We start from the raw sequence: 26,018 nt of genomic DNA on the forward strand, positions 1-26,018 counted from the left end.
TATTTTGGCTAACTTGAAACGGGTAGCGTTGGGATAGGCCATAACAACCACCCAACAAGGCGTTGTGCTACTAAGGGGAAATACCGAACCGAACCGAGATTTAAAACGGTCTGGGTTTAGTTTTTAGTCGAGGTAGATGCTGAAAAATCACCGGAAAGTCGATGCAAGTGGAAGCTATTGCACATTAGAGACCAAAGGTTGACGTCGAGCCGTGCGTAATGAGCAGAGTTGGGAAAAGAAGGTGTTGAGCTGCATTTTTTTTCTCTCTCCCTCTCCCTCTCTCTGCCTGAGACAAGTTGGATCGGAGTGCTGCCTAAACTACGAGGGGAAACGAAGAAAAAAAATAATGCCTGCGAAGCTCCTCACTTTCTGGTAAATATCTTTTAACGTTCGCTTTTCAACAGTTGTATCTCATCTTGCTCAAAGTAAATTTCCGAGGGCTGAAGTCAAAGCGACACCGCAGAGATAGCTTACCCTAGCCTCTTAGGATATGCTACTAATTACAGGGCTGTGGTGAATATGACTCCTGTAGCTGGGCTGTCGCCAAACAATTTGGACATTACTTCCCTTCTTTATTTATCAGCCGCGAAAAACAATCCGCTTTAATTTTATTTTTTTTCTTTGCTCTTAAAGGCACTTTTAACCAAGGCTTCCGCTGAGCAGCGGTAGCTCAGAGAGCAACAATAGCTCCGTGATAACGGCAGGCTAACAAAGCCTTTGCAAATAATTTGATTTATTTTCATACGGGCTGGAGAAGAGTGCTCATATTTGTTTTCGTTTTGCGTGTGGCTAGATTGGTAGAAAAGTTCAGGATAAGTGTGATTTTTGTGTCACTTTGGAGAAAAACCTACATGTTGCTGATTATTGCATCTGTGTGACACAGTAGTTGACAGACTGAGCTTTGGGGACAGCTTGAACCGCAATTGTAGCCGCTATGTAAAGATGAAGTGTGGCTAGGTCTTGTAATAATTTCCACAAGTCATACAATTAATACCATAACAGATTTAGATACCAATGACTTCTTTGAATTGTGTAGGTATCTGACATTAACCCATCCAATAGAAAATTAGTGTTGCTGTAGCGAGATTTTTTTTCTAACAACGTATGTGATGTTTGTTGGCATTAGCATCCGTGTAAGTGATGAGGAGCCATATGCAGTCTGCGATAATCCCATGGTAATCTCACAGAAATTGCGGGTGGACTCAGCAGTCAGTCCGTTAACTCCATCTTTTTCTAAAATGCAGCCTGTCTGTCTTTGCAGCTCCTCACTTGAATAAAGGTGCCTTCCCCGTGCGCTTTAGTGCTCATGTTTACCATTTCGCTGGGTTAAGTATTTGTGTCAGTGCTTCAGAGCTGTATAATGACATGTAATTATCAGAGTTGCATGCTCAGAAGTCCATGACTGGCATGAAAAGGCAGCGAGCTTGCAAATACTTGCCACTCAGTGATTGAATGAGCCACACTTTGCCCTGAATGCTGTTTACCCTGGCCAGTTGGATGGAGAACCCAACAATGAGCATTGACATCTCACTTAAAATAAGCACCCATTGTTTCCTGAGTTGCCATTCATTCTCTGAAGATCGACTACTGGGTTATGTTTGCACAGTCATTAAGTGTATGCCTACTTCACATGATGGTTCTGTTAGGTTTTCGATTGCAAGCGCACCTACAGGATGACATTCATCTGTCCAGTGTTTGTCGGTTAAGTTGCCATCATGTATTAAATCAAAGGTCTAAAAGAAAACAAATTAACTTTGAGGTAGCTGTGTTTGATATTTGCCATTTTGTTTCATGGCCTCAACGTAATCAGCTGACAGTGTACTCAGTGAAATGTCAAATATGCACCATTACGGTTCATATTGTTAGTTGACACAGGCTAATCCTGAGGCTGCTCACCATGAGTCATCATCGTGGGGACTTTTGTTTCCTCTCTCTGTTTCTGTCATTTCACTGTGTTGTCTGTTTTCTAGCTTGTTCCGATTTTTCCTTAGTTTCCCATGGCTCTCCTGCCAGAATCTGTAATCAGCTGAATGGCCTGACACAACATTATGCTGATTTACCTGATTGGCAAAAAACATTGCCGACATAAGCGGTCTGCTCTGCCTCTGAATTTGGACTCTCCGGTTATCGTTTCAGACAAAATATGACTATTATTTTAAGAGGGCGGACTTTATTTTGGTTTCCACCAACCTTCCGTGGTTGTTCCAGTCGGGTATCTTGCTGCAAGATGTGTGCAGACACATCAGTGCCATGGAGGTCACTCTGTGTTAGAGAGTTCTGGTTTCTGCTCACTGCTGCATTGCTTTTTTATGACCTTTCAGAGCACCCTTGATTGTATCAAGTATCAAAAGAGTCAGACAATCTGTAACTGAAAGCTGTATTTCTGTACAGCTTGGTAAGCAAAGGACGTAATGGGCAACTTACCCCAGAGGCCATTTAGCAGGTTTTGTGACAGCAAAACTTCTTTTCATCCCCCAAGGCCGGCATCTGTCATTTTTCTTGTTGTATGTGAATCAGAAAAATAAACTTCGTTTCTTCTGTGATTCCTATTGTGAAATGGATACACACATATATCAGCATTCGACTAATAAAAATACCTTTTGGAAACATCAAATTGAAGAGCTCTGTGTGTGAGAGCTTTAATGCATGACACTGCTGTGTAATTGCAGACAGGAAAGTGTTTGGGGAGAGTATTTCAGTGTTTCATTCAGGCCTGACTGTGGCACTGGCTCCTTTCCAGAAGATTAGGGCATTTAGCCACTGAACCAAACAAAGACGTCCATCAAAAAGCGGACATAGTTTTATTCACAAGATTCACAGTGGGACTAGTAGAGTACACAGCACGCAGGTTTCTTCAAGCTGTTTGAGCAAAGACGTGTGCACCTTTTTAGATTAGTAAGCTGTTATAAAATTACCGAAGAGGAATGAAATGGGAAATTCTCAATCATCTTCGACGCTGGCCGAGTAATTCTCCACATCACCTTTAATTTGGTGAAATCTTGTCAAGCCCATTCTAGCTTAATTACCGCTGCCACTTTGACTTCAAACGCCGGTTGCATGTGTTCCAGCAGATGAGTTCAGGTTTATGGAAACGACTTGTGAAAAGGCTGCACTGGAATAATAGAAATGTGCTGCTAAAATTTGGGGTTGTATACAGGACTGAAGACCTGTGTACCCACCTCTTCCATTTTCTCTAGCCATGATGAGGATATCCACATAAATGATTAATAAAGAGCCCTGACAGTCATTTGAATAATACATCGCTCCTGTTCGCGTGCCAAGTAATTTTTGTATGTTCAGTGGACGGCTGTTCTTTTGTCTTTTAAGCCCCTTTAACTGGCTGATTGTTAAAATAACATAAAAGTGATCCAGATGACTGAGGAAAGGTGAGCGGTTTGAAAGGGTGCATATGTGTCCATGACAGCGTGTGCGTAGAGATAGGTGGGGGCAGGGAGTGTCTCTTGTCACCTCTCATTAGGGACGCATAGTCCAGCTCGGCTGGTGTCTGCCTTCCCCCGTCTGTGGCACTGCCCTCCTCTGCTCCCAGCCTGAGCAACAACAGAGCGCCTCAGTGTTTCAATCTAAACTGCAGGAAAGTGTCTTAATGTTTGACATCAGAGAGATTATGGCCAAAATGCTTCTTGAACATTGTGAGTCAGGTCTTTGTCCTAAATTATGGTTTTAGAATTCAGCACTGCAGCTAAAGTTAAATTTGGTTCGCTAATTTGAATGAATTAAAGCCGCCTTGCTGGGAAGTTGGTGTGGTGTTCAATGGATGCGTTAGCTGCTTTGTTTTATTCTGCCTCTGCTCTGCTCCTTCGAGAACCCCAAGCACCACCACCACCACCACCGCTGCCTTTTTGTAAACAAGACAGTATATATCTCAAGGGCTGCTTCCTCTCTCCTACATATTCAAATTCAATTTCTAATTTTGTCCAAATTAATTCCCTGTGAAGATGGGGCTTATTTAAAGCAGTCTAATGAAATAAAGATCAACCAATGTTTTTATTGGAGTGCTCTAGTGTGACTGCCTGGTGACTATTTGTGTGTGGAGTAAGAGGCTGTGGTTTTCCATTGAACCCTTGGGAGGTTGTGGAGTGGTTCTCTACAGGGGCAGGCACTATGATTTATTAGTATGGTAGGCAGGAAAACCAGCAGTCTGAGATAAAACAGATCTCCCATCACACTCCAGTTCTAAGTTTGGTCTAACATACAAAAGAGACTAAATGAGAATATATACATGTGACTCTTTTTGTATTGAGTTATTTAAAGGACCACAATGAGGATTACATTTTCAAGTCTCTTAGTAATGTTTATAAAGGGATACATTTATGCCAAGATGTAAGTGCAGTGGGAAATTGGGAATCTTCCCCTCTTTGGTTGTAAGAAGTAGTTTGCAAAAATCTTTGGATTTGCCTGCATTTCTGATTTGATTACCATAAACTGCAGTCTAAGCTTCATATAGCTTACTGTTATAGATAAACCCAACCTGATTTGACTAATGAAACGCAAAGAGAAAAAAAAGAAAGAGGTGAATTTTAGGAGAGCAGTACCTTTTTTTTTCCCACAGATTTTGTTTTTGTTTTATTTTTTTCCTGAGAGCAGTGACTTATAGTTTTCTTCTGTTTTGATTTAGTGGTCTTTCTTTTAGTGGACACTATATGACAGAGTTTCCTTAGTTTCTTTTATGATCCCACCTTGTTTTTTGGTAAAGTCTTTGCTGGATTTCAACCTCTTTGGGAAAACCCTAATAGTTCTATAGTCTTTCCAACTTTTTGCACCTCTGTAATGTTTTTTTATAACATCCTGATAAAAGGTATTGCAATTAAAGCTTTGCTCACACCAGCCAAGAGCAGACTTCAACCGCTGTTATACTTCCCATATCCGACATACACGTCTCCAGACATCTGCACGCTCTCTGGCTTGCTCTTTGGGCTTGTGTGACTTTCTGAAGCTTGGGCAACATTTTAAGAGTAATGAGTGCAAAATCTTAAGAAAAACTTGACCCCCCCAATCCAGCTCTATAACTGCAGTCTACATGCTTGTCGAAATGAAGCCAGATAGAGTCAGTTTGCAATTGTTAGCCTGAGTAGTCGTCAGTATACTCAGTTAATGAGGTGCCCTGTTTTCTTTTAGATCATAGCTGGTGACAGCACGAAAAGAGAAGAGGAAAAACTGCTTGGCCATTGCCATGGCTCACAGCAATAAGTTATGGTAATGACTGTAAAGAGCAACTTAAAGCTGCTAAACTCTGCATATGCAGCACAGCTTCTGTCTTCGAATTATTAGCTGGTCCCCCAAACATATGAATTAAGAAACCAACTGAGTGCTCAGATGTCTGTTCGGTAGAGTTTTTGTCACATTAGAGAACTGTGATTTGCATAAAATCGGCTGCTAAGGTTTGTGTAATCTAAAGCATGAATGTTCCCGTCATTGATAAAATAGGAGTTAAATACCCATTATCCAATCATATATTATCTTTCTTTTATCATGATAGAAAACTAATGTAGAAAATAATTTAAATGATATGAAAAGCTATTATTTTATAATGTTCTGCTGATCACTTGCTGCGTCCACCAGAATTTGCAGGGGGAATTCTTAAAGACCAAACATATCCACCTGAGTATAACCTCATTAAGTCCACACTGATTTGTAGCCATGTGAGCATAATGGGTCTGGGTGCCAAATACACACCAGGACCGGCTGTGTGTGGATGTATATGTATATGTGTGTTAATTTCTCCATGTTATAGTTCAGGGCTTAAAACGGGTGTTAATCTCATCTCTGGAGCTGATTTGGCTAAACGTTGGCTACCCATTGGATCAGTTTGGCTACAAACTAAACTGGAAAAGTACCCAGATCATGTATTAGACTTCCTATACTTTAAAGTAATGCAAGGTACAAAGTTCTGGTTTGGTTTGTATTTATTTTCTTGTCGTTTATTTATCAAGAAACCACAGTTTCATGATAAATAAGTCTACAGTCAAACATATCTACACTAAAGAGTTTTCACTGGCTACAGACTGAACTGGAAAAGTACCCAGATCATTTAGACTACTTCTAGTTTAAGGTGATAACAGGCAAAAGCAGAGTAACTTGTTCTGGGTTGTACCTCCCTCTGAAAGTCCCCCAACACATCTGGATTACATTGTAGTTGACTGCTTGTCATTTTCTTGAGGGGAGGATAGGGAAGTCTGTTAACTGGAGTCACTGTTGAAGATTATAGATAGGAGAATGACCATGCAATTTTTACTTTTCACAAAAACTCAATTTTTAGCACTTCAAACCTGTAAAATGGCTAAGACAGCTATGATTCATCGGTGCAGTGAAATCAATATGGCTGAAACAGTGTGATAGATAATATTAAGCGTTCCTCTGTTCACCTTCCTTAACACTGACAGGATCTGGCCATTCATTATCTTTCCAAAAAGACCAATCTCACAATGTTGCAGTCAGCAACATTTAAAATGCAATCACTCTTTAGCTTAAATATCTCTCCTTCTGTTCTTCCTCCAGCCATGGCAGCTTGGGCCTGGAGCTCTGAGGATGCTTCAGAGGGCCTGTGCCTGACCCGCAACTGACGACTGAGAGGAATACGTTGTCTGAGCAGAATGACTCAGCACGAGGGGGGACCCCCAAATAGCAAGTGAAGAGAACCGAGGATGGGTGCCAATGGATCCAGCTACCCGCACTCGTGCTCCCCACGGATAGGGGGAAGTTCACAGGCACAACAGACTTTTATAGGTATTAAGTGCATCACCGGTCAGTTCATGTATATGGTTTGTTTTTGTTTTGTTTTTTTACAATAAGCCAAAATGTCTTTTGTTAGATGAATTACTGGTGAAAAACCCAATTTCTCTTCATGTCCAAAGTAGAGTCAAGAATCAGATTCGATTAAAAAATATCTCTACAAACATAATGGGATGGTCTGCTGTACACATTACATTTTATTAACCTGCTTCCATGGCAACTAATGGTGCAATAGGTGAACATTTTTATGCATGAGAGCTCTTAAACAGAGCTTTTGAGTACAACTGAATTCAGTAAAAAGCAGTGGATCTACTTTACTGTGCCATACGGACTTAAATTATTGTTTAAGGCTGAAGAATAATTGCATTAAGTATTTATTTGTCAGAACTGAAATCTAACTTGTAGACAGGAAGCGAGCCCTGTGACTGACTATAGCCTACTTTCTGGCCTGAATGGGCTGACAGCTGCACTTTGAGTTTTTAATGTGAAGAGGCTTTTTTGGGGGGGGGCGTTCTCTGTCTCTCTTTTGGTCTTGTTCCAATTTCACCACTGTCATTGTTGGAGAGCATAGTTTATGTCCTTCAGTTAGTACCTGTATCCTCAGAAAACCTATCTGACATGGAGTGTAGTAGTTTGCTTGTATGTACATATTGTCGACATTTAAGCACTGTTTTTGATTGCTGTTGAAGAAAGTGGCAGAGTCTAGTTTATGGCTCTTAAAGCTTTCCCTGCAGTCCTGAGTGCCAGAGCGTTTGGAGAGCTGCTCCAGAGATTAATTTAAATAAGTCTTTTCTTAAGTTAAAAAAAAGTGTTTATTTCAGTTTTAGAATGACTTAAGTCTGGGGTTTTTGTGGGTTTTCACTTCAAAGTGAAAGTACTGCAAAGAGCCAAATTATCTCAGTAGCCCCTGAGACCTCTCCCGTTTGCTCTGAGCTCTGTAGCTGCTTGGTTGAGCTGGCCGGGGCCATAGATGATTCACAGTGTTAGAATGATTACTATTTGGGTCACACTGATGGATCCTGAGAGAAAGGCAGGCAGAGAGGATCTCCTTGGCAGAGGTTCCTCTGACGTACAAGTCCTGCCTCTCAAGCAAAAGATAACTGCTATTTAGTGTAATTGATTGGGCGTAAATGCATGAATGGACCTACGTTGATGGAGGAATCTAAAGTAGGACAGGATTATAATTGGGTCTTAGTCTGTGAAGATCAAGGTTTGGTCTAAAAAAAATAAATAAATTTTCTTCCTTTTCTTTTTCAGTTGTTGAACTAGATCCAGATGTTTTGGTAGCTGGGTCAGGCATGAGTGTCCTTAGCTTGATAGAGTAGGGCACAGATATGCAACAATAAACTGGTGCAGGCTGTTTTTGAAACAAGAAAAAGAAAACAAACACAGCTCTTGCAGAAAAGCAGCACTAAAATGAACCTCCTTTCAAATTCATTTTATTTCTTGATCCTAAAAAATTGAAAATAAACACCTGAGAAATAACTGTGGCTTGCTTGTGCAAAAGTTGTGGAAGCCCTCCGCTTGTAGAATTTGATTGGGCTTTTTATAAGAATTACCATTAGGACTTTCTCTTTGATTAAATTCTCTGACTCTTCAAACATACCCAGGATTCTGTAACCGTGGGTTCCTCTTAACAAAGACTGAGGATGAGAAAATGAAACTAAGTGTCGCCTACAAGGCAGGGGAGAGCTTTAAAAAGATATCAAAGTGCTTCCAGCTTACAATTTCCAGTGCCTGGAATGGCATTAAGAAATAGCATTTAAAGGGAACTGTGAAAATCAACAAAATATCATTGAGGAGCAAGAAAACTTTAAGGAAAAAAACATGTCTGGTGGGCAAAAAAAGGGAGGGGGGGATATTACTGTAAAAGAAGCTGCAGGAAGGTTGGGCTGACAGAAATGGAACTGATGCATATACATGGTCTAAGCCATGGACGCCTTATTGGGCTCTCACAATCCCATTACATGAACATCACTGAAAATCTGGCTATATTTAACATGCAATTTGTGTAAGACAGTCTTTTAAAAAAAAAAAAGAAGTAGAAGTGATCTGCAAGAGTGTCTGAAAATTGCTCAACCAAGAATAGAAAGTCTTTCAGCGGGCACAAAAAGGTGTTTATCTGCCTAATTTATGGCCGAATTGCATTGAAACTTCTGTACATACCACCTTTTACTGTTTTGTTTTTACAAACTGTGGACCCATTGGGGGGGGGGACTGTCAGGTAAACATAAAACATGTTATGAATGTACACTAAATGTCACAATTCCCAATATGAAAACTACAAAATGTAAAAAGGGCCGTGTGTGTGTAAGGGGAAGCTTGACCACCCACCATTAATTATTTTATTTATTTATTTTTTTGTAATGTAAAATTGTTCATTTCTTTCTATTATAATTAGATGTATTTAAAACACAACGTGTTTTAGGCTAACCTTCAGTTGTTTTTATTCCAGGGACCTCGTCCTACTCTCAGCAGGGATATGGTTGGGAGTCGAAGCTATACAGCCTGGAGCACGGCCATGAGCGGCCGGCAGACAGGAAGAAGAAGAGTCTTGGTCTGGCGACTCTCAAGCGGAGGTTCATCAAAAGGAGGAAGTCTAGCCGCTCAGCGGATCACGCGCGGCAAATGCGTGAGCTATTGTCAGGGTGGGACGTCCGTGACACAAACGCCCTGGTGGAGGAGTATGAGGGAACGGCAGCCCTCAAGGAGCTGAGCTTCCAGGCCAGCCTCGCACGTCCAGAGGCTCCTAGCTTGCAGCGGGATCTAGCCGCTCTCTACCAGCACAAGTACTGCACAGATGTGGACCTCATCTTCCAGGGTACTTGTTTTCCAGCTCATCGGGCCATCCTGGCTCCCCGTTGCCCCTTTTTTAAGACCTTGCTGTCTTCATCTCCCGGGTATGGAGCAGAGGTTCTAATGGACATTGACACGGCTGGCATTGATGTTCCCATGTTCTCCGCCCTACTTCACTACTTGTACACTGGGGAGTTTGGGGTGGGTGGAGCAGAGGATACGAGGCTTCAGAATGTGGATGTGCTAGTGCAGCTAAGCGAGGAGTTTGGTACACCTAACTCCTTGGAGGCAGACATGAAGGGCTTGTTTGACTACATGTGCTACTATGACGCTCTGCTCAGCTTCTCTTCAGACTCTGAAATGATAGAGAGCTGTAATGAGAGAGGAGCTGTGGCTGCAGCAACATCAGTCAGTCAAGGAGGCAATGGGGCCCCAGGAGCTGCAGGGACCCCAGACGAGGACCTTAGGGCTCACAAAGCTATCCTGTCAGCACGCTCTCCTTTCTTTAGGAACCTTTTGCAGCGACGTATTCGCACAGGCGAGGAAATGACAGAGCGCACACTCCAGACACCCACCCGCATAGTGCTGGATGAGTCCATAATACCACGAAAATATGTGCAGGTTATTCTCCACTGCATGTACACGGATGTCGTCGAGCTTGGGCTGGTGCTGCGTGGCAGCCCCTCAGCAGGCAGCCTTGGTGAGGTGCAAGCCCTAGTGTCAGGGAGCCGTGGGGCCAGCACACGCACTGAAGAGGCCATGGAGCTGTACCATATTGCTCTGTTTTTGGAGTTTAGCATGCTGGCTCAAGGTAAGTCATAGTCACAATATCAACAACATAGGGTGTGATAGCAACCACATTTTTCAGTTTTGACTTTAAATTCATACCAGGATTTTTTTTTTCCCCAGCTCTACTTAAAGTGGAGATCTGATCTGCTTATTTTCTGTCTTACTGATACTATTAGGATAGTCAATGCTCATAATAAACATGGCCAATGTGGGTTGGTATATATGTGAATAATCCCTGTGAGCCAACAGCTCCAGCTTCTTACTGCTCTAAATACTTTGTTCCACACAGTTTTTTCTGTTGTTTTTTACTCTTGGCTCTGTGTGACATCAGTGACATATTCCTAATATGGTCATCCTGGGCACACAGCTCTGGCTGTGAGGACAGAAGCCCTGCCCATCTGCCATAAATCTTCCATCTGAAGGGCAGCCAGCCAGAGGAACGTTGGCTTAAATGAAGAGGGGCTTGTTTCAGACAGTAACAGAGAGTCTGAACAGCGGCCCAGTATAACATACGGATATATAAATAATGATTGTCGAACTGTGAATCATATACAGCAATTCTAGCAGAGTACAAGATTAAAATTATGGAGCTGGAAATGAGCAAAAAAGTCCCAGATAAGCAGTCTGCCTCACAATTTTTTTTGTTTAGTTTCATTCCTAAGTAATTTCTTCCTTCCTGTCTGCAGAATACATGAGTCAAAGTGCTGGCAAGGTCTCTATGACAAATTGCTTAAAACCTTAACAGCAACCAACTGTAGTTCAATAGCCTGATCATAAGGTTTAGAGTCAATTTGCCTGTCCAGCCTGTCATAATTGTGTCATTTTCTATGAACTTAATAATATGAGCTAGATTTTCATCATAATAGGATGGAATTTTTTACGTGAGTTGATGCCTTGCAAAACTCAACCCTGCTATAACGTCTCTTTTCATGCATTCATGTAATTTTTTTTACCAGACTCGGTGTCTTAATATTCTGCACTTAATATGTCTGCAGATTACTCTAGATGTGATGGGTGTTAGAAACAGGCTGATACAGGTTATCTCTCCCTCTGGAGGCATACAGCCCCACTCTCTGTTACATGAGGTGCCTCTGTCAACACTTCATCACTGCTCTATCTTTACTCAGATTACACTGTCTTTTTTTTGACCCTGGTAGCAAAGGTTAAAGCCATACTTTTACATGAGCTAGTCGCTTGTTCACCTGCACTTCCTCCAAAGTGGCACCTGAGCGTTTTGCAGTTTCCAACACAAATAAACAAAAATCCACTTTAATCAGAATAACCTTTTCAATTATGCAGTATTTAAAGCAGTCTTTTTCAAATACATGCGAAACTACTGAATTTGGCCCGTGTGAATCCAAAAGTGACGAAAAACAATTTCTTACTTTATCGTGTCTTATCAGCCAATAATGATCCTATCTTCATAGAGTTACAGTATAGGAAATTAGTTTGCCTAATACTGAAATGAAGCTATAAAGACCATAGAGTTTGACTGCTTTGTGCTTTCTAATGAAATCAAACCAGTATTATTTTAAGTTCAAGACACTCGTTTACAGTAACATCCTGTATATTTAAAATTGACAGCTTCACCACTGTTGTTTCACAATAAAAGCCTGTGAGCGTTTCCTTTCAATTCTTCACTTCTCTGTAGCTCAAAGCTTATTTTTTATGGTGAGACAGCTGCAGATATATAACATAGTCTATATGCTCTGTTGGCACACTGTTTTATAAAGCTGAGATCACTATAGAGTAGCCAGAATTTTTTATTCAAACTTATGCTGCAGCATTAATACAAATATAGTCCGTGTCATAATCTTAATGTGGTAAAGTGGGTGTGGGTCTTTGAGCTGATAAGACGAAACCACACATCCTATTTACAGAGGAAGTTTTAAAAATATACATGTACATAATTTTTTTTAGCACACAGCACTTTATTGCAATAAACATGCTGGTATAAAATCTTTTAAAAGCAGAGGATGAATATTGTGTAGCTGCTGTATTGACTGAAGGCTTGAGAATCAATTACCTTTTTTAAGACCTGTGTGGTGATTTTAATAGCACTGGACACACAACTGGTTAGACACCAGCTCCCACCCTCAAGCTTTGGGTGTCACTCTCAGGGTCATTCTGGCAGCTTAAGCCAGCTACAAGGAGGCATATGGTGTCATCCCCACACACCATCACCTCGTCTTCCCCCTCCACCCCCCACCCTCTCAACAAGCCCCTAATCGAGGGGTATTTTTATCCCTCTTTGCTCCCTTTCCGTCTGTTCTGCACAGCTCAAATCATTTCCCGTGAAACCTCAAAGTGGAATGTGGTGAAATAGTTTAGGTTAACCTGATGCTATTTTATCCAAGTCTCTCTTTCTACTCTTTAACTTCCTGTTATTACCCTTTTTGAGATCACTTCATTCCTAGAGTTATTTTTGTGCATTTTGGAAAAGTGTTTAACCCTTGTATTATGTTGAAAAAAAAAATCACATTGATTATGTTGCGGGTCATTTTGACCCGTACTGTGTAAATCCACTCAGAATTGTCAAAAAACTGCAACAAAACAATAGCAACTTTATTTTACATTAGAAAAACATTTAGAACACAGACATACAACACAGTTTGAATTACCATAACTATTTTTAAGAACAATTTAGTAAAAGTTTTTCCTTCTTTACAAACACATTTCTTTTTAACTTGCCTGATTTTCTCAGTTTCAGTGTTCAACATTTTCAATTTTGTCCACATGATGGACAGAATGTAACTGTGTGCTTTCTGCGGATGTACTTTTTGCATTTCTCACAAAAAGTGCTTGTTTTAATGTCTTCTCGTGAGGGACAGACCTGGCATCTTTTCCGTTTCTTTACACCTGTATCCACTGAATCCACTGCAGATTGGTTGGATGGTGCACACTTGACCTTTTCAATGACAGCTGCTGCTGCTGGGGATCGAGCTGGTCTGACTCGCATCTGGATCTTGGGAGTGACAAGACTTTTCCCCAGTTCTTCCAGGAAAAGGCGACGTCGGTACAATTTACCCCGCATTCCAATGTTGGTTGATTTCAGTCCACAGGACACAGGCATTGTAAGCAGACACATCCAAAATGTTGTAGAAAATTACCAAGAGCCAACTAGCTGTCTTGCGCTGGCAGCTGTATGTCGCTGTGACTTTGTCAAGATTGTCTACTCCTCCTTTGGTGGAGTTGTAGTCTAGGATCATTTGTGGTTTTTTGTCATCTCTTGTGCTCAGAGATGCATCTGTGTGCATTGTGCTCATGACAAGAACATTCTTGTTTTTCTTTGGGCAATATGAAACAACTGTTGCTTTCTCAGTGAAAACAAATATTGAGGAATGCAGAGATCTTCCCTGCATCTTCAAAATTTCACTGGGAAGTTCTGGCTTATTTCTTCTGATTGTTCCCAACATAGTCAGCTTTCTCTTCTGAAGTTCCTCTCCAAGCCAGTAGGATGTAAAGAAATTGTCACAGGTGATGTTATGCCCTTGCAGCCCTTCACTCATCTGCAGCACCATACGCGCCCCCCTGATTCTTCTCAGATGCTCCTCCAGGTAGCTTTCCAGTGTACACGTGCATATTCCATGCATAGCTAGATTTTGCATCACAGGCTGCCCATATTTTGATGCCATACTTGGCCGGCTTGTTGGGCATATACTGTCAGAAAGGACAGCGACCCCTGAATGGGACAAGGTGCTCATCAACAGTAACGTGGGGACCAGGGTTGTACAACAAAGTTAGAATTTCCACCCATTTATCCCATACGTCTCTGATTGCAGCAAGTTTGTCTCTTTCACGTCGACCAGCTCTGGTTTCGCGGTTGTCAAATCTGATCACACGAGATATCTTGAGAAATGTCTCCAAAGACATTGTTGCTCGAAAGATTGGCCTTCCATTTTCTTCATTCCATAGACTTGCAGTTGCTTCTCCCTTGGACCTGTATACTCCAGCTAATATCAGAATTCCAATATAAGCATGCAAGTCAGTCTGATCCAGTGGCTTCCACTTCTCTTGAAATACACGCCTCCCTTCCAGGTTAGTCATGTCCAGTATGATCCTTACTATTGGAGGGGATATGAAGAGTTGAAATGCTGATTGAATATCATCAACTCGTGTGATGGCAAATCTTGTAGGACCAGGAGTCATTTTGATGACATTAGAAGATAGAAGACAGCCTGCCTTGACTTCGGTGTGGTGATAATGACCATTTTATATTACCATGTTTAGATGTCCATGTCTCCTCTGTGGATGATGATTGCTGCATTCCTTGGTTTTCATTTGATGTAGAGATGGCGGCAGACTCCCCCTCAGAATCCTCCTCCTCATCTGAAAACTGGGGGTCTGGATCATCAATAACATTGTCCTCGGCCTCTGAAAGATCCTCAGTCTCTGAAACATCTTCTTCTTCATTACTATCCCAGGTGAAAAGCAGTGATAAAGCTTCTTCAGTCGTCAGCCTTCTGGAGCTCATTTTTGGTGTGTTGAAATGACATGAGAACAGTGACAAGAATAGAGGAGAGAAAGTTTCTTGCATACACACCTGGGTCTGAATGTATATTCAGAAGCAGTCAAAACAAAGTACATCAAAGAGAAATGTTTATTTTGGATCTGAACAACTTTTTAATTACATAAAAGTGTGCGGGTCAAAATGACCCACAACATCATCTTTGTATACAAACACTGCAGAGACATTCCAGGACACATCAAAGTGTCCATGTTTTACACACCAGTTCATAACCCCAGATAAGGAAAAGTCATAAGCTTTCATGAAGAAAAAGAAAGGATGACCAGTACTTTGGTCAACACAAAAACTGGAATGGGTCAAATTGACCCTTAACATAATAAGAAGGTTAAAAACATATTGGTGTCTGTGGGTTAATTATGAAACTTGAAATTTGTCTGAAGCCATCCAACTGTTTTGCTGCGACGTCTCTTTAGGAGACAGCAGAGAGGTTTATGTCAGGGGTTTCATATAGAAAGAGCCCCCTCTCATCTGTCACACTGTCATCCCCCTTTACGTGCTCCTTGGCTGCTTCCTTCCGGCTAGAAGGAGGTTTGGCCCGTGGAGGTTTTTGTAGAGCTCTCTGTCATTCTTCCTTATTAATTCTCAAGATGGGCTTCCCTTTACGACTACATCTCACTCAAATAGTAACCAGTATTAAAAGCCTTATTAATTTTTCAAGCGCGCTGAAGAGATGATAGCCCTTCAGTGCAGTTTCATCGCTGCCTTCCCTTCTTGCTCTCTGACCGACCAGCGATTTCAGTGCCCTGTCTTGTGTTTTGACTGCGTTGACTGAAGCTCCATTTCCTGACTGATTGGCTGAGATGATTTACATCCACATGCTTGTTTACATGCCTTTGAGTGCAGTTGATGTTTTAAGTGGCTTTGGAGACTGTGTGCTCTATAAACACAGAGCTCCAAATCATGACAGCATGACAAAATGCATACGTACTCCAAAGTTGGTGTAGTGTAGAGCTGACTGTCGCTGTTCCTGCTGTTCTGTTGATATTCTTGTCAGTCGACTAAGCTCCAGTGAATGTGGTGCACCACCCGTGGAGAGAAGGGGAGGCGGGTTAGTACTAGATATAATGCTGATTCTAATCTCCACCTCATAATAAAAAGTGCTGCGTTTTAAAAGACTGGCTGTCACTGAGAATTCGAATGGGCTAACAGAGAGCAGAGCTGTTTGCTTTCCTGTGCCACTGGTCCCAAGTGGGGAATTGCCTGCTTTTGTGGACGTATGCCTGTGTGTCTGCTTTAAGGGGAGGGTGAAAAAAAATAAATAAAATCAAATTGAACTAGACTGGAGGACTTTCTAGAAGATGAATAGCAAAACGACCAGCAGTGGGCAATGAGGCAGATGCTGGAAATCTTCGCCCGTTTTTCAGTCTGTTTAAAGCAGATAAAAAGGAGGAAAAAAACATGCAGGCCCACATTTCAGCTACATCTGTCTTAATGATGCAGCCTCAGCTGAAAAGGCTGCGGGCGTCTGCTTTGTGTTTCTCGAACTTGCATTTACAAGCAAAGACACCCAAAGGGTTCATAGCTGTGCATGTACATTATTGCTTGTCCATTCTAATCTCAAAAATTTCTACACACAGCTTGCATGGATATGAAGCTGAAGTATCAGTGGGGTCATCGCTCTGAAGTCTGGTGTCCAATTTCCCGGTGTTTATGTTCAAAGTGGTGGTTTGAGGGCGGAAGAGCAGCTTAGATTTTCTAGTTTAAGATTTTCCCAGAGGAGTGCTGCTGCTGCTGCTGCTGCTCCTCCAACGATGAACTGATGGACAGGACCGCCTGGAATGAGGAAGCTGGCAAGCTTTTATTTCCCTTCAGAACAGCTCTGACTGGACATCAGTCAGTCTGGCTTTATCTTCATGAATGTCCACTTTGTGCTAATGATCGGAGAAGGACTTTCAGTGTGAGCCACTAAGATTCTCATGTTTGGAACTGGGATAGATTGCTTGACCAAACCGATCATATGTTAATCCAAGTGGACATGGAGACTTTATTTCTGCATAAATGGATCAGTGTTAGATTAAGTGTTAAGAGTTTGAGTGCCATTGTTGGCTGAATTTGCAAAACTTGGTTCTTTTTTTAAATGACTAGAGCACCAGGCACATAATTCCCTAAGCCTTCTGTGGCTTTTAATGCATTTTTGATTTATGCACACAAGTGGTCTGTGTGTACACCTTTGCAAAGTGTGTGCTTGTGCACCGGCAGCACATTTCCGCAAGCTGCTGTGTTTACTTATCACGGTTAAGAGAAGGCAGCTTGAGACTGAAACACATCAAGGTATCAAAGGCATTTCTGTGGGTTGGTGTGTTAGAGTAAAGCCGCTGCCTGCTGTTCTGGTATGTGCTCTGATTTAGGAAACGCAGCATGGAGGATGTGGGGGCTACTAGAGGGAGACTCCCTGGGTCAGTGAATATGAGTCAAAACTACCGATGGTTTGGCAGAGGCTGCAGCGTTACTTGCCGTACTGTAATAATTGTTTAGTTAAATCATTTAAATCCATTTTCAAACAGGTTTTGTTGTAGTGTTTCTTTTTTAAGGTTAAGTGACATCTTTCTGGCTTTAATATGTGCACTTCTTTTCAGAATATGATACATTGCTGCTTGTGTGTCTCATTGCCTCTCCCAGGCTGTGAAGACATTATTGTGGAGAGTTTGTCTCTGGACTCTCTTGTCCCCATTCTCAAGTGGAGCTCCCAACCATATGGCTCCAAGTGGGTCCATAGGCAGGCCATGCACTTCCTCTGTGAGGAGTTCAGTCAAGTTGTCACTTCGGATGTTCTCTACGAACTTGGCAAAGAACACCTTCTCAGTGCAATTCAGTCTGACTACCTACAGGTAAGGAAACGTCTCTCAACTTATGGCATCTCACAGTGAGGGGGGGAAAAAAAACAAATCTGGTGTTTGGGAATCTGTAATAGTTGCATGATTGGTTCGCACTGATAACTTAGTGAAAATATTGTATACAAACACATAGTCCCTGCCCCAGTCACACACTGTCCACATGTGCTGATGCTATTCACATGCACACGCTGAGTCTCCAGAATTTCCAGAGTTGAAAAACAGTTCCCTAGAGGGAAATGCTTTCAAACCCAGAACCTAATCAAAGCTGAGCTGTCATCTGCACTGCCAAGCAACTTGGGCTTTACACCAGATGGTTGAGGTGAAGTGTTGTAATCCAACTACCCAAACAAACCAGACCCGAGCTTTGATGGGACATTGCCTGAACATATTGCATTTTCACTTTATCCTCATGTAATACCTTCCCTGTTCTGTTCCTGACAATATCTAACCTTGTCCTAATAATATTTTTGTCTTTTGCTTTCTCTCTGTCCTATATCTCTCTTTCTGTCAGGCGAGTGAACAGGACATTCTCAAGTATGTTGTTAAGTGGGGCGAGCAGCAGCTTATTAAGAGGATGGCAGACAGGGGTAAGATAATACACTCTATAATTACCCTCTGAGCAGCCCCCCTAATTGCTCTGAGGAAATTACCCACCTACTAGAGCCTTGTGAATATACTTAAAAGCAAAAAAGAGCCAAACTTTACCCCATAAATTCAACAGGAAGTGGTTCAATCTGATTTGTCATGTCATTGTTGCTACTGTGATAATTAATGCTCTTCTGAGGGGTACATGATCAAGGTTATTGGTATTCCTATTATAAGGGCTAGCAGGCTGATTCCTCAAGATCCCTATAATTTGTCAAAATGATCTTGTGCAAAAGGTTTGAAAGGCAGCCAGAAGGTTGATGTAAAAGCACTAAAGGTGTTATCATACTTAAAGTGGTGGTCAGATATTTACATCCACTCATCAGAACAGTTCTTTAAGTTGTTCTTTTTCCAGGGTGGAATGATTGTATAGCATACATCTTTAATTACTTAAAAAAAACAAGAATTTAGGGTAAAAATATGAATTTATTGTGGATTGGAAATATAACTCCTTATACATGCATACACACTCAAATCTTTTACTAAACGGTGCTAAAAGTTCTACAGTGGCCTTTAAGTTGACAAGGCCAAGCCCTATTAACTTCTCATTAGTGTTGATAATTGACTACAGCTGGTAGTTTCTCTTTGCACCATAAAAAGGATTTTTGTTGAGCACTTATTAGAATCACCAGTAGTTAGAACAATGAACAATGGGAAAGTTCAAGGAATTCAGTGAAGATCTAAAAAGGACACTCATAGAGTTACACAAGTTGGGAAGGTCTCTTGGAGCCATTTCTAAACGACTGCAGATTCCAGGATAACCAGTTCAAACAATTGTACTGAAGTAAAAATTATTTAGATGTGTCAGCACTTTCCTAATGTCTGGAAGAAGAAAAAGAGATGAGACGAAACTCGTTACTACCAAGGCTCAAGCCTGCCATGAGCTGGAAACTGCTGCAACACCAGCGTCACTGTCGACAAGGAAGCGTTTTACATCTTAGAGGGTGCAAACCAATAAAGAAGCTTCAAAACTCGACTGTAATTTGTAGCTGCCCACAAGCCAAATGAATTTCTGGAGAAAAGCTTTATGGTCACATAAGACAAAGCTAGTTTAGAAAAGTAAATGTGATGCTTTCAAGTCTAAAAGCACCACACCAGCTTTCAAGTATGGTGGCAGTAGCATCATTCTGTTAGGCTGTCTTGCTGCCAGTGCTACTGATACATTTGGATAAAGCACGATTTTGCTAAGCTTTTGGAATTGCCTGTTAAAGTCCCAGCCTCAACCCTATTTAAAATTTGTGCATTCTACTTAAAAGCTAGGTCCGTGTCAGGAAACCAACCGATTTAAATGGATTGAATCAATTCTGCCAATAAGAGGGGTAAAATACCCAGACAGGATTATACCATAAGTTTGTTGATGGCTACAAAAAGAATCTGCTCAAGGTGCAACGTGCAAATTAATATTTAACTAAATATTAATAGGGTTGTATGTATTTATTTAAGCCTTTACTTTGTATCTCTGTAGATTAGAGAGAACCGAAGCTAAATTCAAATTTGTGCGCCCAAAAGCATTACAATCATTATAATATCTGACCGTGGTTGTTCCTGTTTACCCAGAACCCAACCTATTGAGTGGCACAGCCCACAGCGTAAACAAGAGGGGAGTGAAAAGGAGAGACTTGGATGTGGAGGAGCTGAAGGAGATCCTGTCTCCCCTCTTGCCCTTCATCCGAACAGAGCACATCTTACCTCCCAACAGTGACGTCCTCGCCGACGCGGTCAGTGCTACTTATCTATCTTTTCCCAGCTGCTGTGCTTTTATGACTGGTGTTTCTGAGTCATTGTGACCTTCATAGATTGAGCATCCACATTCTTCACTATTCACAGCTCAAAAGGGGTTTGATAAGCACCCCTCCTTCAGACATGCTACCCACAGCTGAGGGGGGTAAAGCCAATGCCTGGTTGCGTCAAAAAAATGCAGGCATCTATGTGCGTCCGCGCCTTTTCTCTCCTTACGTGGAGGAGGCTAAGGTAAGGTTCATTTATTTATGATTAAGGCCGGAAACCAGTGGAATATTTGTGTCCAATATAGCTATCGCCAAAGTGAGCAGAGTTTCTGTAAAGGGTGCAGGCTAATGTAAAATTTGTCGACCTGTTTATAGCTCAGACGTGCTAAAACTACCCATGCCAAGTTGTTGTTATGCATACTCATCATTTAGTATTCAATGGTGGCCTCTGTCATTCTGACTGAAATTTGCTTTATGTCCATTTGCAAACTTTCCTAATAACTTATAGGCCTTCCCAAGGCCATGAATATTTATGAACATATCCATAGACCAGAGAGTCATTATTAGATGAAGTGTCAGTCAAGTGGAACTAATTTGCAAAATGTTCCCCATGTCCTTGAGTTGCACATAGGACTTTTTTTTTTTTTAATGTGTCCACAGTCTGTTCTTGATGAAATGATGGTCGAGCAGACAGACCTAGTCCGTTTGCGACTAGTGCGCATGTCCAACGTCCCGGACACACTCTACATGGTCAACAACGCTGTGCCTCAGTGTTGTCACATGATTAACCACCAGCAAATGGCAAGCAACTCAACCACAGCTCCATCAGTCGTGGCAAATGAAATTCCAGGTAGGAGCAGTGTCACAGATGCTACACAGTTAAGGTTGACTTAAGTCAGGGGTGTCCAAACCTTTCTTTTTTTCTTTTTTTTATAAGAGTGCCATATTTATTCATTTAAAATCACTGAGGGGCCAATAGTCTTTCTCATCTTGTTTTTAAAGCATAAACATTCTGATTTTTTAACACTTTATTTTCAGTAACACAAGAATTGTGGTGATCAAGTGTTTGAGCCTTAACAAAATAAATCTGCTTTCATCCACATATCGAGAGTAAAATAACATAAGGGTCTGCTGAAGCTGCTGAATATCAGCATCTCAGGTTCATTTTAAACATGACTTACTGGTGCTGCTACCATGAGGTGAAAAGAGAAATGACACTTTATTAATTCTGTTTGTGGCGGCGGGCCATGAATAATACATTTTAAAGGGTAGGAGCAAGGGACCATATAAAATCTGACCTAGGGCCGTGATTGGCCCCCGGGCTGGATTTTGGACATGCCTGACTTAAGTGTTTTGAGAAACTGCTGACTAACAGAGAAACTGCTCAAGTATCTGTAAACATAATGCCGTTCAGTGGATTCTCTGAGCACCCTGATTAAATTAAAACATTAAGACTCAAACTGTGAAGACTTTAACTGACTCACATCATTTTACTATGATGTCTGACTTTGTATTCTTTTTCACTTTTCAGTGCCTCAGTTATCTGTGGTAAAGGAGATGATCCGGAGGCTGCATGAACTAAGACACACAGAGCAGGTTCAGAGAGCGTATGCCCTCAACTGTGGCGAGGGAGCCACTGTCAGCTATGAGCTGCAGTTGCGGGTGCTGAGGGAGTTTGGTCTGGCAGACGGAGCCACTGAGCTACTGCAGGTAGGCAGAAAGCAGAGCGTGTTCCCAGGGGTTAGGGGAGGAAGAGATCTATGGAGGTTTAGATTAATGAGTTTTTGTTGTGTGTTTTTTTTGTTTGTTTGTTTGTTTTTTTTCATCTGCAGAATCCATACAAGTTCTTCCCAGATGAAAGGTTTGGAGATGAGAGTCCAATACTGGCCCTGCGCCAGGTGGGTCGTTGTCGGGTAAACAGCAGTCCAGCCATGGATAGCATGTTCACAGAGCTGGAAGGAGTAGCAGGCTTCCACCCTCCCTTACCTCCTCCACCTCCCCCATACCACCCCCTGCCACACCTAGTCACGCACAGTTCAAGGGTGCGTGGCGGCCTCGCGTGCCCTTGCCAACCCCCACCCGTTCCTTCTCCTATCCCTGCAACCGCACCCTGATCCAGCGCCATGCAGCCACCAAGCATGGTAGCTCAGACTACTCCTCTGTGCCCAGGCCTCAGCCCCCTGACTGCACCAACCCACAGGCTATGGGCCGAGCTTTGCTTTCAGACCAGCAAGTGGTGAGTGTGTATCTGTGCGTGCCTTTCTGCGTGTCCTTGTGCCACATGTTTTTTTTGTTGAGTCAAATGTTCCTAGCGGCTTATGCCTTGGCATATGAATATCTTGATTGTCAGGTTGTGTCATAAATGTTTATCTGTTTTCCAATGCAGATGAGCATGGAGCCGGTTATGAGGGAGTTCATGCCTGACATTGCGCTAGGTGTTTCGGTCATGACTCTGAGGGAGCAGCACATGGCAGAAATGGAGAGGGAAGGCCCTCAGAGCCCCATGGGCCCCTCAGGCCACCACCTGCCCCATGGGCCCTGCCCTTCTTCCCGCCTCAGTCATGGCTATGGGCCTGGACATGGCCACTCCTGCAAGAGACACGCTCCTGAGCCCAAACTGGAAGCTCAAGCTGAGTTCCCTGACCTGTATGACTTTTCCTGTCGACCTGCAACCCCGACCTCCACACACCCACTGCCCTCCTTTGCTGGACCAGACCTCTACAGCCACAGCTGCACCGCCTCCGGCTCCTATCCTCCTCCTTATGTTTCTGACTCTCAGTCCCAGGGCCATACACAGGGTCGGACTGCCTCAGACCCACTACGTCTGGATGTCCTCGGTATAACCTCTCAGAGGCATGATGGACTCCTTGCTAGCCCCTCTGGAGCCCAACCTAGGATGGGACATATTTCAAAGGGGCGATCAAATGAGACAGACCTGACTCATGGCTTAGGCCATTTACGGTCCCCCAGTGGGAATATGGACAACTATGAGGAGAGACACCCAGGACCCAGAGAGACACCAGAAGAGATGGGTCTAGCTGGAGAATCATCAGGCCCAGGGCCACTCCAGCAGCCTCACAGAAACAGTGTCAGTGAAGAAATTGTCAGAGACCGCAGGTCACCTAGCAAACCTGACTACCCCTATAAGAAATCTGCACTTTAACCCCAGTTTAAAGACCAGGGGTTGAGTTTAGAAAAGGGAAAAAGAGATGAGTGGATGTCCATCATAATGAATAGCAAAGCACTAAATGTTTGTCTGTGTGTGTGTGTGTGTGCGCGCGCGCGCGTGTGCTTGAGAGAAGCAGGGAAAAGGGGTGGTCGATGGTTGCTATTTATAGAATCTGTCCTTTTGTCCTACCTCTATCACACTGTGCTATCCATCACGCAGTCAGCATGGAAAAAGTAAGAGCTGTAGGTTAGCTGTCAATGCAAGTCTGCCTAGTCCTGCAGATTTAGAGGATTTCTTAGGCTCTCCGTGGACAGATTGGTCTCTTGCATTTCTTAAGAAAGAGGTTAGCTCTATGCTGCATGAATTCTGCGTGAGGAAGTCGCAACACTAGATGAAGCTCAGTTATAAAATGATGGTTGAAAACAGATTACATTGGTTGGCTCTTTTGTCTCTTGCACAGAATGGGAAGATCACAGGATAAAGATCTCAGTTTACATAAATGAACAATGGCACACAGTCTGGGATTGAGTATTGTGATAAAATCATATGTAAATATGTCTGGCAGTGTTCTTTCCCCTCCCAGAACTGGTATTTCCATTTCTTCTTTTAGCATGGCTATAGCTCACCTGACTATTCTTCTCCTCCTGCTCTGGTTCTGCACTAATGTTGAGTTTAAAAAAAAAAAAGGCCAAGGTTTGGTCACACAAAGCAGGAATTGGATCCGACTGGAAGTAGGCCATCAGAGCTTGTCAGTCTCAAGTAACCGCGTCTGATTGTGTCAGACGTAACCTATCACAATCTCACTGTCTAGCTTAAAGGCAGAAGTCTGGTGTTTTCACATGGGGCAGGAGGATCATGGGCAGGTTCATTACTGAGATATAATGGAAAATATCAGGTTGCCATGACATAAGCCGTTTTCACACATGCAGCGCAGCAGCACTGAATTTATCTAGACATCACGCAACAGAGGTGTAAGTCAACGCAAAAGCCTGACTCAGTCTTATTGGGTATTAGACGGTCTGTATGATGTCAGATCCAGGCAGCTTCGCTGCCTAAACCGCAAAGTATTTCAGAAGCGGACTGCTTCCTGCTGTGTGCTACATGTGAGAGAGGACATTTGTGGATGACCTTATTCTACTGAAAATGTCTGTACAGCGATCAGATCAAGCGCTGGGGATTTGTTGGATCTGCAGCTAGGCCAGGTGTGTGTTTGTGTGTGTGAGAGAGCGTGTCTTTGTGCAAGGATAACTTTGTGTTAACACCTAGGTGTATCAATCTCAGTACTGTACACTCCCATGTTTGGTCGGGTCTTTTTGTACATATCAAGGTCTGAAATGATTAAGAAGTGTTTGGCACAGAGTGTGGTTGTCGGCGTGTTAGTTTCCTCCCATTTCAAAATAAGTAATCAAATCTAAAGCCTTAACTAGCGCTTGGAATATTCACTTTTAGCTATCTTTATTCAATCAAGTATGATGTCTCTATAATGCCACCCCCGTTAACTGCTTATTTGACTGTTGTCCACATTAAAGATACATAGACACTGCAGTTTTTCCGGATGGTGGAGGTGGGCTCAACTAAACCCAAATGTTTAAACCGTGTCTCCATCTCGCCAGCTCGTCGGAGATTGTGGATGTGCAGAGCCAGTGTTGATGCTTTTAAATATACTGTTAATGAGCCGCAGCAGCTGTAGCTCCACAACCCTGCAAGTACACAAATAAAAGCCTGTAACAGCCGACAGCTGGCATACGACCTCACATACGAGTATCATTGCACTGTAGGAGCCGTCTGTTTATTAGCTGAAGGGAAAAAGGAACAAATGAATCTCGAACAAAAGGAATCTTATATTGAAGAAAAGTTGGCGATTGCTGGCTCATATCTCCAATGAAAATTGTATATAATGAATTGAGTTCCACATGATGAATTTTTAATGGTTTCTATCACATTTTAGTGGTCGTTGAAGGTCTGTGTTTTTACTGTAGTGGACAACACTGTGTACTTTGTCTCTGTCATGAAAACTCACTAAGAATGTGTGGTATATACAGAAAGATTGTGTCTCAGAAACTATTTTTGTTCTTAAATGTTATGCATCTAGGGCAGTTTGTTTGATATAGTAGGTGCTGTGGATTGCCATGTTTGTAGAACACTTTTCACCCCTTTTTCCTTTTACTTTAAAAGTAACAGGAATATGTTGAGGATCTGAAGATATTAGCTCTATGCTTAGCAGTGATAGAGTTGCCAAGCAGAAAAATCATTTTTCCATCTTGGTTGCTTCATGGGGAAAAAATGCAAAACTCCAGATTCCTCCCCATGTTCATGTTGGGTGGTTGTTTTATTTTCCAGGACAATGTTCCATTGAGTAAAAGTCCTTGTTTTGCTCTTTTGCTGTAGAGAAGTCAGTGCCTTCCCCTGCCTGCGGCTGGGCTTTTATTGGAGAAGTGACTTTGATGTCTATGCAAGCTCTTTTCTACCAGCTTACCAGCCTGCATCAAATAATTCTTTGAAATCTCATGTAGCTTGTTTTGTGTATATAGTGTTATTTAGCACCTTTTGAAATTGAACCATCTGAAATGTGTGATTGCTTGTGTTGATTTGTAACAGGTACACTGTGCCTGTATGGTATCATAGAAACCATGTTTGTAGACTGATATTACGTTGCATTTAGTTTCACGGAATCTATTTTTCTACTGTCACCTCAAAACAGTGCATAACAGTGGTCAACTTGGGCATCCTCAAAATAAACTGGTTTGATATTATGGAATTGATGTGATCTCACGTGGGTT

The 26,018-nt window shown here is 42.3% G+C and overlaps 1 protein-coding gene across 1 annotated transcript; it reads left to right on the forward strand.

Moving 5' to 3' along the window:
* Positions 1–26,000, forward strand: btbd7 (BTB (POZ) domain containing 7). The gene is given in 12 exon segments (XM_005477007.4): positions 1–372; positions 6,517–6,744; positions 9,206–10,357; positions 17,483–17,691; positions 18,209–18,284; positions 19,900–20,060; positions 20,170–20,313; positions 20,730–20,919; positions 21,601–21,779; positions 21,902–22,076; positions 22,079–22,305; positions 22,456–26,000. Coding segments are annotated over 11 exon segments (3,372 nt in total). The 5' UTR covers positions 1–372; positions 6,517–6,662; the 3' UTR covers positions 23,233–26,000.
* The last annotated feature ends 18 nt before the right edge of the window (positions 26,001–26,018 follow it).

The sequence above is a fragment of the Oreochromis niloticus genome, linkage group LG19 (genome assembly GCF_001858045.2).
Source record: "Oreochromis niloticus isolate F11D_XX linkage group LG19, O_niloticus_UMD_NMBU, whole genome shotgun sequence".
NCBI lineage: Eukaryota > Metazoa > Chordata > Actinopteri > Cichliformes > Cichlidae > Oreochromis > Oreochromis niloticus.